The sequence below is a fragment of the Leopardus geoffroyi genome, chromosome B1, assembly GCF_018350155.1.
Source record: "Leopardus geoffroyi isolate Oge1 chromosome B1, O.geoffroyi_Oge1_pat1.0, whole genome shotgun sequence".
NCBI classification, from domain to species: domain Eukaryota; kingdom Metazoa; phylum Chordata; class Mammalia; order Carnivora; family Felidae; genus Leopardus; species Leopardus geoffroyi.
The window spans coordinates 198936246-198953548 of record NC_059327.1 but is presented as its reverse complement, the minus strand read 5'-3'; the positions used below and the strand labels follow the sequence as shown (position 1 = coordinate 198953548).

Genomic DNA, 17303 nt, shown 5'->3' with positions numbered 1-17303 from the left:
TTATTTTGAGAGAGGGGCAGAGAGAGGGAGAAGCTGAGAGTCCCAAGCAGCATCTGCACTGTCAGCAGAGCCCAGCATGGGGGTCGGACTCACGAACTGTGAGATCACAACCTGAACCCAATTCAAGAGTCAGACGCTTAACAGCAGGTGACTGTGCTGCCAGGGGCAGGGATGAGACCTCAGAGGGACCGTGCTTCCTCCCCCTCCTGCCAAGTCCCTCTACCAGGTTCAGGAGGTGGCGCCATCTTGCCAGCTGGCAAGTGTGGGCACAGGGCACTCCAACTGCCCCGCCCCCCTCTCCAGTCATCTCCGGGGGACCCGGCGTGTCAGGAGTCCCCCCGTAAGAGCAGGGCCAGGGCTCCCTTCCCAGGAAGGTGGCTTCGTTTCCGGCAGATGCATCTGGTGGGCAGGAGGCCGCAGGGGCACAGACGTCCTCCCTCACCAAGAGCCCAGCCAGCACCAGGCACAGCCGTCACAGAACAGTGATCTCACTGCCTGCCTTCCTCCCGTGCTGTCCTGCTCGTTTCTGTTATTTCCACGCTTTCATGGTCGCGTGGCTGTTTTGTATGCTCTATTTCGCCCCACTGAGCACTAGGTCCTAAGGGTGACTTCATGAAGCTATAATCGTTTTATAATTGCTAAAACAAGGGAATCAAGTTGGGAGACAGAATTTTTAGGTTTCGAATGCAGATACACAATTACTTAACCCTTCTGTGATGTAATAGATGCAAGTGTGGAGTTGAACCCTGGCTCAGATATAGGGAATCACTGTACCGTGGAAGAAATTTTCTGGGCTGTAAATACAGCAACCAAGGGGTCAACTGTGTTTTGCTGATATACTTGTGTGTATGCAAATGCCGTGTGTCACAATTACAAACACACACACACACACAAGGCAGCACACAGCACTTTAACGACCCTGGGTTCGGAGTGAGGCAAACTGGGTTTGAACCCCATTTCTGTCTCTAGCCATCGGGCCGCAGGCCAAGCCCTCAGCCTCTGAATGTGTCCCTCCTGGAGGCCTCTGGCGTCTGAAAGACTCGAGCGGCCAAGGAGGGCAGGTCGGAGGCACTTGACAGTTTACATCAACAGAATGGTGTGGGAAAGAAAAACCCTTGAAAGCTTCATGCACAAAGACCTTTTGCACAACCACTAATTGTAAAGAAAAAGAGAAACAATCAGAATGCCCAGCCATATTAGAGAGTTCGAGTAAAAAACAAATGTTTAACTATCTTTAAAATTGAGATAAAGTAGTGTTTCAGTCTTAACTGATTTTCCTCACTTAACCTGATACATCAGCGGGGCTGATGTATGAGTTTGCTTTGCTCCTGTAATAAATCACCACAAACTAGGGGCTTGCGACAGCACAAAGTTTTTATGTGACAGTTTTGGAGGCCAGAAGTCCAGAATGGGTCTGCGGGGCTAACACCAAGGTGTCACAGCGCTGTGACCCTTCTGGGGGCTCCAGGGGAGAAACCGGCCTGCTGGCCATTTCCAGCCCCAAGAGGTGCATCTGCAGGACGCCCTCGGTCTCCCTCTACCTCTGACCCCCGCGTCCACGGCCACGTCTCCTTCTCCGACCCCGTCCTTCCTCCCCTTTCACTTACATGGAGCCTTGTGACGCTCCTGGGTTCATCCAGACAACCCGGGCAAACCAGCCCCACCTCAAGATCCTTATGTTAATCACATCAGCACGGTCCCCGGTGCCGCGTGCACTGCCACTCACAGGGTCTGAGGCTCAGGATGTGGTCCCACGTGGGGGCCGTTATTCTGCCAACCACACGTGACAACACAAAAACAGTCATGAGGAGACGTGCTCAGGACACAAGAGGGGCGGTGTGCATAAAAGCAGCCTAGTATATGAATCCCCATGATGGTCCCCATGTAAACGAGACGGAAATGTCACGAATGACAGACAAAGCTCTGGTATAAATGACAGTTGATTTGTAAGAGGGATGGAGATGGGAGTGATTTTCCTCCTGCAAACGTTAAACAAATTCTTTTATTCCCAGAGCAAAAAATTTCACTCGCTTTAGCCACAGAATCCCTTTCTTCGAAGGCAAGGTGACGCAGAAGGGCAGAAGCAGACGATCCCCTTTTATGGGCACACTTTACAATTGACAAAGCCCTCCTTCCACACACGCCATTCTTCTTTTTTTAATGTGTACTTATTTATTTTGAGAGACAGCATGGGTGCATGCACGTGCACACTCACGTGAACAGGGGAGGGGAGAGGAGAGAGGGAGAGAGAGAGAGAATCCCAAGCAGGCTCCTCCCTGTCAACACAGAGCCCACAGTGGGGCTCGATCCCATGAACTGTGATATCATGACCTGAGCTGAAATCAAGACTTGGTTGCTTAACCAACTGAGCTAACCAGGCACCCACCCCCGCCCCTCATACCCCATCCTACTTGAACTTGTCGACCTCGCCCTGAAACAGGACCCAGACTAGGAAACCAAGGCCGAGAGAAGGTTGGTGGGCGGGGCGCTGGGACCTGACGGAGCCTGTCCTCCTGGCAGTTTCCATTGGCTCTTCCCAGTCCCGCCCAGCGCTCAACACGTCTAGAAACGAGAACTCCCCACTTCTGTAAGTAGTCTGTTCTATTCTTACATCTCCTTGCTGTGGCTTCTCCCCTCGGTTCTGAATCTTTTACCCCAAATAAGGCTGCTTTTTCTTCCCCTCAAGAGCCTCTCAGTGTCATCTCTTCTTTACATGGAACTGGACAGGCTGGTGGCAGAGAGGATGGCTGCCATCCTGGGCCATGAGTCGGGAGGGGTCTGGGGAGGGCGCTAGAACCTCAGGAGGAACAGGGGATTCTCACATCATGGTGAGTCCTTTAGGGCAGAGGCCCGAGACCTGCAGGCTGTGGCTGCTCTGGGCTTTCAGCTAGCTCTGCCTCCGTGCAGAGGGTCCGTGCAGACCCCATAGCCTGGACCTCAGACCTGGCCACCCAGGAAGTCCGTGCTCCTCTGGAAGGCAGCTGTCGCAATGGTTTGGGGAAGTTTTGTGTTTTCCACTCACCTCTGACATGAATTCATTTAGATATACTTTCTTCTTGCCTTAATAAAAACTAGACCCCTTGTAACCAAGGTAGGGTACTTCACCCCTAGCACAGAAGAGTGAAATCAGCAGTCTTCGACAAAGGCCACCATGGGGCCTCACTTCCATTCTCTGGGCATGTGACCTTGCCTCCTGCATGTTTCTGGCCATCTCTGGACTGTGGAACAGCCCCTCAGTCCAGCTCAGGTCACTGAGACATACTATAGATAAGGGGCACCGTGACCTTCCCGAAGCACTAGGCATCATTAGAAACGTAACGGGAGGCAGACAGCTGATTGCAGCAGAAGGTGGTAGACGGTCCTCACAGGGCTGCCATGGAGGTTTCAGGAATGATAAATGAAGGTGGTTCCCATTAATTTCGGGGCTTTGGCTTAGCAGAGTGGGTTCTGGTAGCTTATTTCCACAGCTCCCTCGGCCTCACCTTTAAGCATCATACACAGCTGTTTCAACGGTGCCACTGTGAAGGAGCCACCAGCCTTCAGAGCGCCCAAAGTGCCTTGGCTCAGCTAGTCCCAGCCAACAGGACTTCAGGAGCTCCCGTTCCACACTGGGGCAGAGCCCGCCAGGGGCCAGATTCTCTCATTGCTTCTCTCCTTCCTTAGGAGCAGCCTCGACTCTTTGTGGCCAGGGCGCATTGATTAATTAATTACACTTCCCAGGCTCCCTGGCAGTTAGAAGAAGACACACAATCACATTCTGACCAAACAGACACAGAGTATGTGAGACTCCAAGGAGAATTCTTAACTAGACAGGCAAGTGATAATCCCTCCCTCTCACCCTCCTTCCCCTGGCCAGAATGCAGGTGTGAGAGCAGCCACTTTGGACCATGAGGCAACCTTCTGAGGACGGCAGATGGAGACAATGAGAGGAATGAGGTCCCTGATACCACGGAGAATCATAGCAGCTGTAGACCACCTACCTTCAACACTTTCTGATGTGAGAGAGAAATAAACTTCCAATTTGTCTAAGACGCTGTCATCTGGGGTTTCTATCATAAGGTGGGGGAGTCCTGACACACACACACCTTTCTCTCTGAAAAGAGCAAAAGAAACAAACTTCCCTTGATCATGATGCCAACCAAAATTACAACGGCAGGCGACAATGGACAGTCTTCCTTTTCTGTTAAGGCCAGGGTCCTAGCCCAGAACTGGCTGCTAAATGCCATGGAAACACACTCCATCCCACCCACAAAATAACAACAACAACGCGAATTGCTTTCTCCTTATCTGAGCTCTCTGCCGAGTCTATATGCCTGACTGGGCTTCTGGCAGCAAAGGCCAATACGGACCACAGGGGAGGGGTGATGGAGCACGGCCAGGAAGGGAGCTTCCAGAAGTATCACTCCTTCTGGTGATGGGCATCTGCTACCTTTCCTCTCTTGCCTATATCCTTTTCCTGAAGCTCTCCTCCCGTGGTCCCTGTAATTCTAGTAGAGATGTCAGCCAAACCTCATGGCCCTCCATCCCCAATCACCAGACTAGACAGTAACCTGGAATGGCCAATCAAGGAATTCTAATGCCCAGGGGAGCAATCAGTACAAGGATGGCCATGTGACCTAAGAAGGGCCAATTAGAGTTCTTTCGTTTAGCGGTTGAGATGCGTGCTATGTGAAAAGGAATCTCTCTCCTCCTCAGCGTCATAAAGCCGGAGCCACTCACGACTGTCTTGATGCCAGGTGGAGAAAGCTCGTCTAAGAAGGAAGACAATGAATCCTGAGAATGTCTAGGATTTGTTGAGCGAGAGGGAGATGGTACCTTCACGGCTTGGTCTTAGCTCCTGGGTCCCACCATGCCTGAAGGAAACCCAGTCCCTCACCCCCTATCACGAGGAACAACCCTTATTGTTCACTCCTGACACTACTGTCCTCCTGAAGGGGCATTTCATCACCGTGTCCTTCACTCTGTCTCTGCCCACCCCTCGCTCACTCTTCCCCAGGAGATGGGAACGCAGTGGGCTAACTGGTAAGTTGGGGAGAGAGATGGTCTGCATGGCTTAGCTCCTCTCTTTCATTTGAGGATCTGCCTGGCTGGAGGAACACACACTCTCTCTTCTGTGTTCTCGGTTTTTCAGGGCACGCCTGCCCGGGAGCCCATGAGTGAGTACTTAGCTCAGTTCATGAGTACTGCCTTATGAGGCTCTCCTGGCCCTCAGACCTAATGCCAACTGACCGAGGAGTCTTTATCCACACGGAAGGCGGCATTTTTATCCACTCCTCTATCCATCTTTCGTCTGCCGTCAAACTTGGGCCGGAAAGAGGGGTGTTAATTTGGGGGGACCTCAAATACCACTCATACAGCCAGGACTTCAAAGGTTCCTTTTTGCTTAGGCTGCATTGTCTAGCTCTTACAACCCAAGGGGTCCTGATCAATGCAACTTGCCTGACCCCAGTGACTGAAGCATTGCCCTATCACATTGCCTGTGCTAACATTTCATTTCTATCAGTTAAATATCCCCCCTTTCTCACAGTGCAAGTTTGGGCTGTCTCCCCTACTTTTAGGTACTGGGGGCTTCTCCTCAACTGACAAGTGGGCTGTCAATAAATGAGACCCAGCTGGAGCTAGGGATGGGGGCGGGGTGGGGTGGGAAAGCCTGGAAGGGGGCTGCTGTGGTGTGGATGGGTTGCGTCGATGGCCCCGGTTCATGACCTCCCGACGTGTGTGTCCTTTGCTCTGTAACTGCTACCCCCTCCCGCTCCGACTGTGGGTTTGACCACGGGAGTTACGTTGGCCAGAAGGATTTTAGCTGATTTGAAGCTCGAGAACCCGCTCGTGTTTTCCACCTCCTCTCTGGGCTCTCTGCGCTCACGGTGAGAATCCGCCCGGGGCCCGGTCTGCTGGAGGATGAGCACGCGGCCCAGAGATGAGGCCGGCCTGGATCCGCCAGCTGACCACCAGCCACGCCGGACAACTTCTGCTAAGGCAAGAGGAACTGCAAGGTCAGGCCCTGTCGGGATGGACAGAACTCCACAGCCCGCTACAGACCTGGGGACGATAAACGCCATTGTCTTAAGCCGACGAGCTTCAAGGCGGTTTGCTCCGTGGTGTTGTCACAGTAGCTGACCGCTGCGGGACCCCTTCCCCCCAAATTACCAGCAGACCAGACAAGGCGCATCTCCCATCGAGCCAGACTATCAGTGCCACCATGTGCAAGCTCCGTGTCCTTTGTCAACTTATCCCATCTTCAGTTTTTTGTTTGCTTGTTTTATTTTAAAACGAGAGTAATAATGTGATCTGCTTTCCATGGTTGAGAGGCTTTAAGGGTCTAATACATGTGAAGCGCTCAGGATGATAATAGTTCTCAACACAGATGAGCTACCAATGGGGACGTGCATCTCTCTTACCCTTCCCCTCACCTCCTGGGGGGTGGGGATGCCGTCTTGGGTCCCCCACTCTCCCCATCAGCTGGCAGAGTGCCAGCACAGTAAATACCTGTTGTTTGCGGAGTGTCTGGAGTGAAACCCCACTTTTATTGGCACAGATGCGAATTTCAAAATTCTCTTTCAACCTAGACCAGCGTCTTTGTTCTTTGTATAAAGCACACATGTAATATTTATCATTTTTTTTAATAACTACACTTCTCCCTCCCTCCCTCCCTCTCTCCCTCCCTCCCTCCTTCCTGTGCTGTGAAGCAAACCTTTTAAGCCGTCTTCACTGTCTAGCACACACACTCACTGCCCATTCCAACCGTACGTAATTGATGCATTTCCTGCGGGTTCTTGCCGACGAGGCCAGGAGGGATGGGACTGGAGGAATCGTCACCTTCCACCGACCCCCAGCCTGGCTGCTTTTGGCACTAGGATCCCCCGGCTCTTTCTCAGCCACATTAGTGTCGCTCCAGAGCCTTCCCCATCTGACAATCAGCCGCCTCCTCTGCAGCCTGACTTCTGGATGGCTGGTCTCCCCACGGGCCCCATGGGAAGTCCCCTGGAACACGACCCCCTGATGCCCCTCTGAGCGTGAGTGGGGTGGGAGGAAAGTCTCCTCTGGTTCCAGTCCTTTTCCTGATGCTCACGGCTGTGGGATGGGGAGGGCCAGGGGCCCCTGACGGGGGACAGGCCTCAAGTTCCACCCCCACCGTATGCACGGAACCGTGAGATCATGACCTGAGCCAAAACCAGGAGTCAGATGCTTACCGACTAAGCCACCCATGTGCTCCCCCTCACCACAATCATATTTTTAAAGGCCTCTAGAAACCAAAACCCAAGAACCACAGCCTTGGGCAGATCACCTCAGCCCTGTAAGCCTCAGTTCCTTTGCCTAAACAGTGAAGGTAATAATAACATCTCCTGATGTCATGTTTTTACAGGAATGCCGTAAATGAGAAAATGGATCCCAGCCACAAACTGCTAGGCAAGTGGAGGCAATTGTTAATATCTCGTTTGTTAATTCAGAAAATACTGAGGCTGCGTGGATTTTAAAAAGGGTTGCACAAATTGTATTAAGTAATACAATTGTCCAATAGTGGACGTGGACACTAGTGAAATTTAGATCAGAGGACAGGGTACAGATAAGGAAAGGGACCGAGTTCTCAGAATGACAGCAAATGCTCCTGCAAACCTTATATATATCATGTAATTTCATCACCCTTATGACAAGCCCAGAGGGAGGTTCCTATCGTTTCCTTCCACAGATGAAGGTTAGAAGACCAGGTCAGGCGGCAGAGCTGGGGATGGGAGGGCAGCCCTGGTGCACCCAGCCCCTCCTGCTTAATGGGGGTGCCGTCAGGTCTCCTTTTACAAGAAGATGGGGGTGTTCATTCTACATTGTCTGTGTCTGGGCAAAATGGTTTTGCCTTTCCGGGGCGCTGTGGGAACGCCTCTGATTCTGAATGCTTTGCATCCGACCCGGCACCTCACCGTTCAGGAGCTTTACGGACTTTAAGGACAGCGAACTAAGACCAGTCCCAAGCCCCATCGTGGATGTCCTGTTTCTCTCCTGTAAAGTGAACACGGTCTGTCTCCCTCGCAGGCTGCTGGCACCCAGCCCCGTGCTGGCGGGACACGGGTGCTCCTTCTGCACTTGCGTATTTCCTTTCCTTGGGAATGTTAGGACAGCAGAACCCGGGAGTGCAGAAGAGAGGAGGGGTGAGGACAGAGCCAAGAAAGACCTAAACCGCTAAGAAGTCAGGCTGTCTCTGAGGTTGGGACCAATGGGGAGACAGACACCGCCCAGAAGCGAGCAGACCTGGGTCTTATCGTTCTCTGTCTTGGGTTTTCCAGCTTCCCTGTGTGATGTGTGTCCCTGCTGCGGGCTGCCGGGAGGATGAATCGATACAGGGTGTCCAGGGGCACCCAGCACAGTGCCTGCAGAGAGGGATGGCCCCAGGTCCCAGGGCGCCCTGCAGCGCCGACCCCCACGAACAGGCTGGAGCTATGCAGGAAAGGCCACGGGTCCCCTACCTTTCTCGGCTCCGGCCTGGTCGTGCTTCTCAAAGAGCAGGTAGCGGGGGCTCTCGGGGAGAAAAGGCAGGGTCACCAGCTGGACCAAGGCAGGGACAGCAATCACTCCAAACAGGTATGGCCAGGTGCTCTCCTGAAGGGAGAAAGAGGAGGCCGATGAACGGATGTGGCCTTCAGTCACCTGGCCGCGCGGGTGGGCCCCTGGGCCAAGCGGTGTCAGCTCTGTGCAGAAGACCCTCCGGCACCAGTGGGATCCCCACCAACAAAGGCCGAGAGAGGGAATGGACGCTGGTTTAGCACCAGCCCCACGTGTCTGGCATTGTCCATGCACGAGGTCGGTCCATTCTCAGAACCACCTGTGAGGTGGTGACCTGTGGGATTCAGGGAGACCAAGACCACTCAGGGATATCAGAGCTGACCAATGCCAGGACTCTGGGAGGGCATCATGGTGAGCCTGAACGGGCTCCACTCCTTCCTGGTCGTGTGGCCCTGGAAACCACGCTCGTGGCCCCTCGAAATCTCTGTCTCTTCACCTGTGGGACAGGGACAGCCACAGCCACCTTGCAGCTTGTCCTGAGAGTGCAATCGGATAGCACTTGGGCTGGGGGGCCTGGTGCACAGCAGGTGCACAGAAGAAACTGCTGTCTCCATTGATGCCAGTCCCCAGACGCCTCCCAGGCCGGAGAGACCCCACCCAGGCTGGTCCTGTCCCAGGACACACGGGGAAGGTAGTGGCTGGAGCTTCCCTAATTCCCACGGGTGAGCGTGGTGGGGCCGGCGGGGACTCTTCTCGGTCCGGGGCCAGGGAAAGCAAGCAGGGCCCTACAGCCGGAGCTACACGAGGGGCATCTGGGCCACTGGGAGCGGCGCCAGTCGCCTTAACGCCGCTGAAGCGCAGCAGCGGCTGTTCCTAGGTGATTAAGGCAGCTTCTTCCTGAGCTGCTTTGTTTTTCAACTCCAGTTTACCCAGGAAGCTCTCCCCATGCCTCTGCTGGAAGAGAATGCCAATGGGAGGCAGTTCTGATGGAGAGAAAGCAAAATGCTCAATGCCAAATTCTTGACATGCTTTATTTCCTCAGAAAGAGAAAGGAGACCAGCAAGGAGGCACGTTCAGACCTGAAGAGACTTTGCAAGATGGGCCAAGGGCGGCTCAGCCGGCTTCAGGCCAGGTCCTACTGGAAGCATGTCCCTGGGGTCCCGAGCACCCTCGGGTACAGAATCCCCTCCAGTGTTCTCCCAGGGCTGGCTCCCTACAGAGGCCCTTGAGGCCAGAGGCCCCGGTAAGTTCTCAGTCCCCGAATCACAAGAGGGTGCAGCAGGCGGGGACCCCTGGAGCACAGAGCAGGCCAAGTGGCTGGAGAAGGACTATGACCAGGTCCTGATCTTCAAGGGACCTTTGATCCTACTGCCCTCTCTGTGTAAAATAGCAATTTATGTTCACAAAACTCCTCTGATGTCACCACCGCCCTGAGGGAACCTCCAGGCCAATGTCAGCTCTGGGTTTGGTGAGAACTCGGGGTGAGAGACAAGACCGGGTTGGGGGTGAGGCAAAAGGCAGACTAGTGGTGATGGGGGGGAGGGGAGGACTGCCAGAGGGAGCTGGGATGGTCAGGGACTGCCCACAGGTATGGGCTTCCAATATTTTGGATTAGAAAAGAGCCACGGCCTTGCAACTTTGTGAACACACTAAAAACCACTTTAAAAGGATGGATTTTACAGTAGGTGAGTTATATCTCAAGTTTTTTGAAAGACCAAGGAACAAAGAAAAATGATGTACACATAAGTAGAATTTTGGCTATGCCTTTTTTGGTGTATGTTGCTGTTGATTCTGTTTTTTCTTCGAGTTTACCTGCTGTCTCGGTAACAGCAAACACAGAAAGCTTGTGGGGGGAGGGCAGGTGCGGGGGAAGACAGGGGAATTAACCCAATTAAGCTCCTATTAATGTGCCAGGCGTGGCGTGGGCTTGTCACACAATTGTCTCATTTCGCCTCCCAGCAGCCAGAGAGGCCAGAGCTGTTGCTGCACGTTCGAGATGTGAAGACAGAAAAGCCCACACGGAGGCCTGCCAGCCAGGAGGTGCAGAGAAGGAAGCAGCCAAGCCCTTCCCCTAGCATCTAAAGAGAGGCGACCTTCCAGGGTAAGATCCTTGGAGCTGCAGGAGGGTGGAAGGAGAGGAGCTGGAAGGGCAGATCTGGAGTAGGAATAGCACCGACGACTGTGCAGAGGCCTGATCCACCCAGATTCACTGGGAAACAAGAACCACAGTGGGAATGTAGGGCCAGGGGATGCTAGAGACACGGGAGTACAGACACTGGAGCTGGTCATGGGTGGTCTGCGGCCATTCCATGGCACTTGGACGTGGCTCTGAGGACATCCAGGAGCTGTGCAAGGGTCTGCACACCCAAGTGGGATGCACACCCTCCACTTCCTTGCGTCGACAGTCCGGCATTTCTGTCATGCTGTCAGTGAGTGCATGGAGTGGATTTCTAGTATTACTGACAAGCCAAGTCTCTGGTATAGCCTGTGATCCGTGATGCCGTAAATGGAAGGACGTGTAGAATCTTTCCTAAGGACATCACTCTGGTGGCTGTGCTCTGGTGTCTACCTCCAGAGAAAAGCAGGTATTACTGACCTCAGGGCGGGTGACCCCTAGCTTGGGATGCTAACAGTGTTTGGAGCGGGGAAGGAGAATGGCAGGAATATTCAGAGTAGAGCTCGGGCGACATTTGACTCAGGGAGGGCCAAGCTTAGCCAACAGTGGAGTTCATGAACTCAGTGCCTACAAAGTCCCAAATCCCATAGCCGTCTGACCTTGAATTCTGCCTCGATCCCCAGTTCTCTGTGGCCCTTGGCAACCTGACTGCTTATGCTTCAGTCTTCCTGTCTGTACAATGGGGATAACACTAATGCCTCTTCACAGGTTGTCAGGAGGGTTACGTGAGCTAATAGATTTATCAAGTGCTCAGCACAGGACCCTGTGCGCTGCAAGCATTCAACAGACAAGAGTGGTCTTTATCATGAACTGTGGTGAGAAGCACATTACGTAGATTAGCTCCCTGAATTTCCACAACAGCCCTCTGAGGTACAGACCAGGATCACGCTCATGTTACAGAAATATTCACTGTAGCACAGAGAGGTTAAGTGGTTCATCGGAGCCACAATTCCATCACAGAGCCATGACTAAACAATAGGTCTTGGGCCCAAGAATCTAAGTTCTAATCCATGAAGCCTGACCACAGGTGCCTCAGTCACAGGTGGGGGGGGCAGGGGGAGTGGGGGGGGGGCACGAGGCTTCCCGACCCAGGGGATCTGATCTTCTTCCATTGCTTCAGGCCAAAGAATCCTCAGTGGCCCTCCACGGTGCTCTTGGGCATTTGGTCCTGCACAGAGCCAAGGACTCGGCATTTCACACCACACTTAGAGGGCAGAGACTGTGCCCAGTACAGAGTATCTACAGGAGAAACATGTGAGTATGGGAAGTGGCTTTTGTACGCACTGGTCACCTTCACACAGACCCCCTTGGCAAGAGCAGAGGACAGCCTCTAACTTTCTTTGTTAGAAGCTGTTCAAAACAGAAGGCATGTTTTAAATTTTTTAATGTTCATTTATTTATTTGGAGAGAGAGAAAGAGAGATCAAGCAGGGGAGGGGCAGAGAGAGAGGGAAAGAGAGAGAATCCCAAGCAGGCTCCATGCTGCCAGTGCAGAGCCCGATGCAGGGCTTGAACTCACAGACCGTGAGATCATGACTTGAGCCGAAATCACGAGTGGGCTACTTAACCGACTGAGCCATCCAGGCACCCCGAGAAGGCGTGTTGTAAAGAATATGTATCACTCGCCTAACACAGGACCACGAGGGGCTACGGAAAGTCAATCTCAGATGAGTCTTTGTAATGCCAGTTAGGGCCTCCTGTGTTTCATAGAGCACGAGGTCAGAGTTCTTACACCTGCTCATTTCACTCGGGAGGAGAGAAAAATGCATCATCTTGTCGGCCAGGGTGACTTTCAATTCCCTCTCAGGTAAAGCGAGTGGGTCACACAATAACCCGACGACCGTGTTCTTGAATCTGCAAGGTTTCCTTTGTAAAACAGACCTCCTGGTCACATTGCCTGTGAGCTGTCGATGACTTCAGGCCTTTCCATAAACAATATCCTCCCGGACTGTGATACGACTGCACAAAATGTTGAGTAGAGTTGGAACCACTGACCTTACCCCAAGTCAAGTTCTTCTGAAGGACATCACCGTGTGCCCTCCATGTGCAGATGAGCAGGACAGGGACAGTGACACTGGCAGGCACACGTGCCACCAATGAGACAGGTTCCCGGGGCCACAACTCAGTGCTTCTGGCAGCAAGAAGGGGAAGGAGGAAGCCTGTCTCACAAAGCCAGCCAGGGATGAAATGAAGTATTTTTCTATTTCATCATATTTAGGATCTGATGATGGTAACGGCTAAATGTTTATGGAGCGTTCCACGTGCCAAGCTCCACACTCGGTGCTCCACAAATACAACACGTGTTAAAGACACACAATTCATGATGCTGTCAAAGTACAAGCTGGTTTTTATCTCCTACGTTCCTTTAAAGTTTAATTGGTGGGGGGGGGGGGGGGCGCCTGGGTGGCTCAGTTGGCTAAGCGTCTGACTTCAGCTCAGGTCATGATCTCACGGTTTGTGAGTTTGAGCCCCACGTCGGGCTCTGTGCTGACAGCTCAGAGCCTGGAGCCTGCTTGGGATTCTGTGTCTCCCTCTCTCTCTTCCCCTTCCCCCACTCATGCTCTCTCTCTTAAAAATAAATAAACATTAAACATTTAAAAAAATAATAAAGTTTAATTGGCGAGGGGTGCTCTTCTCTGCCCCACCCCGGGGCCTCAACCTTAGGAGACAGATAGTCTCGGGGTGACAGTTTCAAAATAACAATCAAAATCAACCTGAGTGAACGGCAAGTTTTCTGTCTCCTAGTCCAAGCCTGCTCTGGACTTGGAGCCACGGTGGAAAGAGTTGGAGGAAAGAGGGTTGGGAGGGGGAGGCGGGGAGGGGGCTGCTTCTCATTTCCCTCCCTCTCCTTTCTTCCCTCTGCCACTTCCGGCAGTGTGCTCTCCCTCTGGTCCATCCCTGGGACCACCCCTCCCCGTGGAGTTCCTCTGACCCGGGGGTTTGCATCTCCTCTGCAGCCAGGAGGAATCCAGGGTCAAGGCTACCGTGCGCTGTCGTCAAATCTGCACCGGTACTGGTACTGAAATCCAGCCCGCGCTGGTCTGCAAGCTAAGGGTCCACGGAGCAGGCTTACTAATTACGCCTCTCATTTTCTGTATTTTCTGTATTACTGAAAGGCATCTTGGGTCCTTACTGATCCTGTAGGCTTCCCCTTCCCGTCACAGTAAACAACTTGCCTGAGAGCATGTCTTTCCCTTGCAAACCAACCAGAGCCCACACCCCCAGTGACTTCCTTTATCCAACTGTCACACATAAGCCCATATTCTTCCCACCCTAAGTTACCAGAAGGTCAGATACCAGACACCCAGACAGCCCCTGCGGCCCAGAGCTGGCCTGAGATCATTCAAACCGTGCAGTCCTAAACTTGTTCCAGCTGCCTACCCTGCCCTGCCCATTCCTTGATGCAGAAACCACAACAAAGCTCAGGCCTTGTTCTCCCCTCCCTCCTGCTTCCTGATGGACCCCGGTGCCTGCCCTGTGTGGCCCTGCATGGGGTGGCATCGGAATGGTGAATAACAAACTCTTCTTCCAAAAGCAGCGGCCACATGTCTGTCACCTCAGCATAGCCGATAAAAGCCAATCCCAGGTACGTTTTGGGGGCAGCGGGGCCACCCCTCCCCAAGACACACGCAGGTTCTTGCTGCAGGCGACCACTCACTTCCCTCTGAGCCCCCGGCCCTTCCAGGCCACCTCTCCCGGTTCTCCTCCAGCTTCCTTGAGCACCTGGGGACGTGAGCCCAGCCTTCTTTCTATCTCCAGGACTTCCCCAGGACGATGGGTCTCAAACTTAGCTGTGTACTGGAATCCCCTAGAGAGATTTAAAAACTGCTCATGCCCATTGTCTCCCACACTTGGAGATTTGAGGCTGGCTGGTCTGGAAGTGTGGCCTGGGTGCCAGGCTGGATGCCAGGCCATCTCCAGATGGCCCCGGGGGCAGTGAGAGCCACCGGCCTTGGGCCTCCCCTCCATCCACTGGCAGTGGATAGCAGTGCAGGACCCAGAACTGAGGGGCTCATTCTCCAACAGCCAGGAGTGTGGTTGGCTATTGACCTTGGAGGATGCTTTTTCCACCGAGGATGCCCACCCCTCCCCAGGAGCAACCTGCATGCAGGGGCTGGCTGATGTGGGGACACATAGGCCTGCCTGTCCTCCTCTGTCTGGAAATGGAACAATCGAGGGGCCCTCCAGGCCCAGAGCCAGGCCTGGATCCCTGTATGACTGAGGGCAGCTCACCTTCCCCGTCTGCTGAGTTTGACTCCCTCACTCTCTGGCAAGGGTTGAGTTGAACACACTTCCCCATCAGCTTCCTGCCCACCAACGTCCATCTCAGGGTCTCTTTGCCAGGACACCCAACCCAATCCCACCTGTGGACCCAATGCCTCCAAAGGTCCACGTCCAGCCCTCGTCTCTGCCTGGGGCTCCTCTCATGGCCAGTCGCCTGGGGGCAGAGCCACTGATAACTCTTGGTTCCACGTCCGAGCACAGGGGCTGTCACCTCCCGGCCCACCCAGGCCTACCCCTGGATCCCCACCTGCCCAGGAACCCAATTCAGGAACCTAGTCTCTCCACGCCTGCCGTTGACCCTCAGCTGCCATCTGACTGGCTGCCTGCCCTATGTCCCCGTTGGCTGTTTCTCAACCTTCCTCACATGATTCCGCCCCTTCCTCCTTGCTAGGACTGGCCTTGGGGCACGTTCTTCCCCGGTTCGCCTGGATTCCTGCAGCAGAATCTCAACTGTGCCCAAACCCTCCGCATTCCGTTCCATCCCTCACAGCCTCAGTGATCCTTCCGGAAAGTGGATGTGGTGTTCTAAGTTACTTCTCTAAGACCATCCAGTGGCTTCCCTCTGCCCTGAGGGTCAAGCCCAAATCTGTCAGCTGGGAATCCCAAACCCTGTCTAATAAGAACCCTGCTATGACGCCAGCCTTGCCTTGGGCTGGACAGAGGTCCATGCGCCTCGGCTCTGCTCCTGCAGATCGGTGAGCCTCCCAGATTCTAAGAGCTGATGCCACGCCCTTGAACGTGCTGTTCCCTTTCCCGGGAATGCCTCCGCCTTACCCATACAGCAACTGTCTACCCTTCCAAGTTTAGCATTCCCACCCATAGATAACATCTCTACCAGGTACAGAATCCCATCAGAGCATCTGTTAACTCATGTAGCAACGGATCTCTTTCTCTGACTAGACCAGCTCCTCGGGCCCTTCCCCTGCTGTGTTCTTTCATGTTTCGGCCCAGTGCCTGGGCATGGCAGGTGTCCAGGTAAAGCTTGCTGACTGAGCGCTGGGTAAGGTGAATGGCGCAGGTCAGTGATGGTGCTGCGAGAGACGGAGACGGTGAAATAACACACATCTCTGCTTTTGAAGTACTTTATTTAGCTATCATTATCATTTTAAACTTATTTATTTATTTTGAGAGAGAGAGAGAGATTGAAAGAGAGAGAGAGATTGATTGAGAGATTGAGAACATGTGCGAGCAGGGAGGCGCAGAGAGAGAGGGAGACAGAGAATCTTAAGCGGGCTCTGCGCTCTCAGTGCAGAGCCCAATGCGGGGCTCAAACACATGAACTGTGAGACCATGACCTGAGCTAAAATCAAGAGTTGGACACTTCACCGACTGAGCCACTGAGGTGCCCCGTTTATATTTTTTAATGCTCCAACTTCTCAAATGGCATCCTATTAAAGGGCTGAAATACCATAAGTAATATTCCCCTTTGAGGTACTATTATAATTTCCAGACTATAAAGGGGAAAACTGAGGCCCAGAAAGGTCAGGCAATTCATGCACAGTCCACGTGAGAAATTGAGGGGTGCAGGCGAATGAGAGCCTGGCTCTTCTGATTCCTGCATGGGGCTCCTTATGTGACATTATTCCCAGCAGGACGCAGTTCTCAGAGCAAAGCGATACCACATCACCTTCCCTCATGGAGGCTTCTAGGTGAATAGAGAATTTATATGCAGATCATATTAGCTACGACCAGTCCTGCTTCCCCCGGAGAATTCTACACGGAAGTCATCAGAGATCACTCAAGCTGAACTCCAATGGCTCCTACTATTACCAAAACATCATGAGGACCCCGTCAAGGCAAGACGCCAGAGCAAGCATCAGCCATCCCATACGGAGAAACAGTGCGGAAACTGGTGCTCCCCTTCAGAAGGGATGCTCACTGAGACCTGCGAATGCCCCTGGCTTGTCGAGCTGGGTCTCACAAGGGAATCAGCATCAGTCAACCAACGTGCATGGAATCCTTTGACCACGCCATCCCCATAGCCACCTTTCAGAGAGGGAGGGACCCTGCCGGCCGCAGCTTTGCAGAGCCCAGGGGTGGGGAGCCTGTGCCCAGCTGTGTCTACACCGCCTTGCGACGGGTTTGTCTATTACCATCTCCACTCTAGTCCGTGCGGAAATCAATACCACCTGGCCCTGCAGAGCACAATCCAGCCATTAAAACGGTTCAATTCATTGTGGCAAACGTATGTTCTAGAAACCACTATTTTTTGTATGTATTCAGGTTCTGATTCTATGTCAACAGAACAATAATGGGGATCTTAAGAACATGGGCTTCGCGAGTCCCCTTGCATTTTCCTGTATGAGAAATAATGCTGAAATTATCTTCCAAGGACACACTTACCCTTA

At 53.2% G+C, this 17303-nt stretch overlaps 1 protein-coding gene across 4 annotated transcripts in view; it reads right to left on the bottom strand.

Annotated features, from left to right (window-relative positions):
• The window catches only part of SLC2A9 (solute carrier family 2 member 9), a 251137-nt gene that overhangs the window by 103523 nt on the left and 130311 nt on the right, over positions 1-17303 (bottom strand). For all 4 annotated transcript variants that reach the window (XM_045474551.1, XM_045474553.1, XM_045474552.1 and 1 more), the window contains one exon: positions 8460-8592. In XM_045474551.1, coding sequence (XP_045330507.1) covers positions 8460-8592 — 133 coding nt within the window. The remainder of the gene's footprint in view (positions 1-8459; positions 8593-17303) is intronic.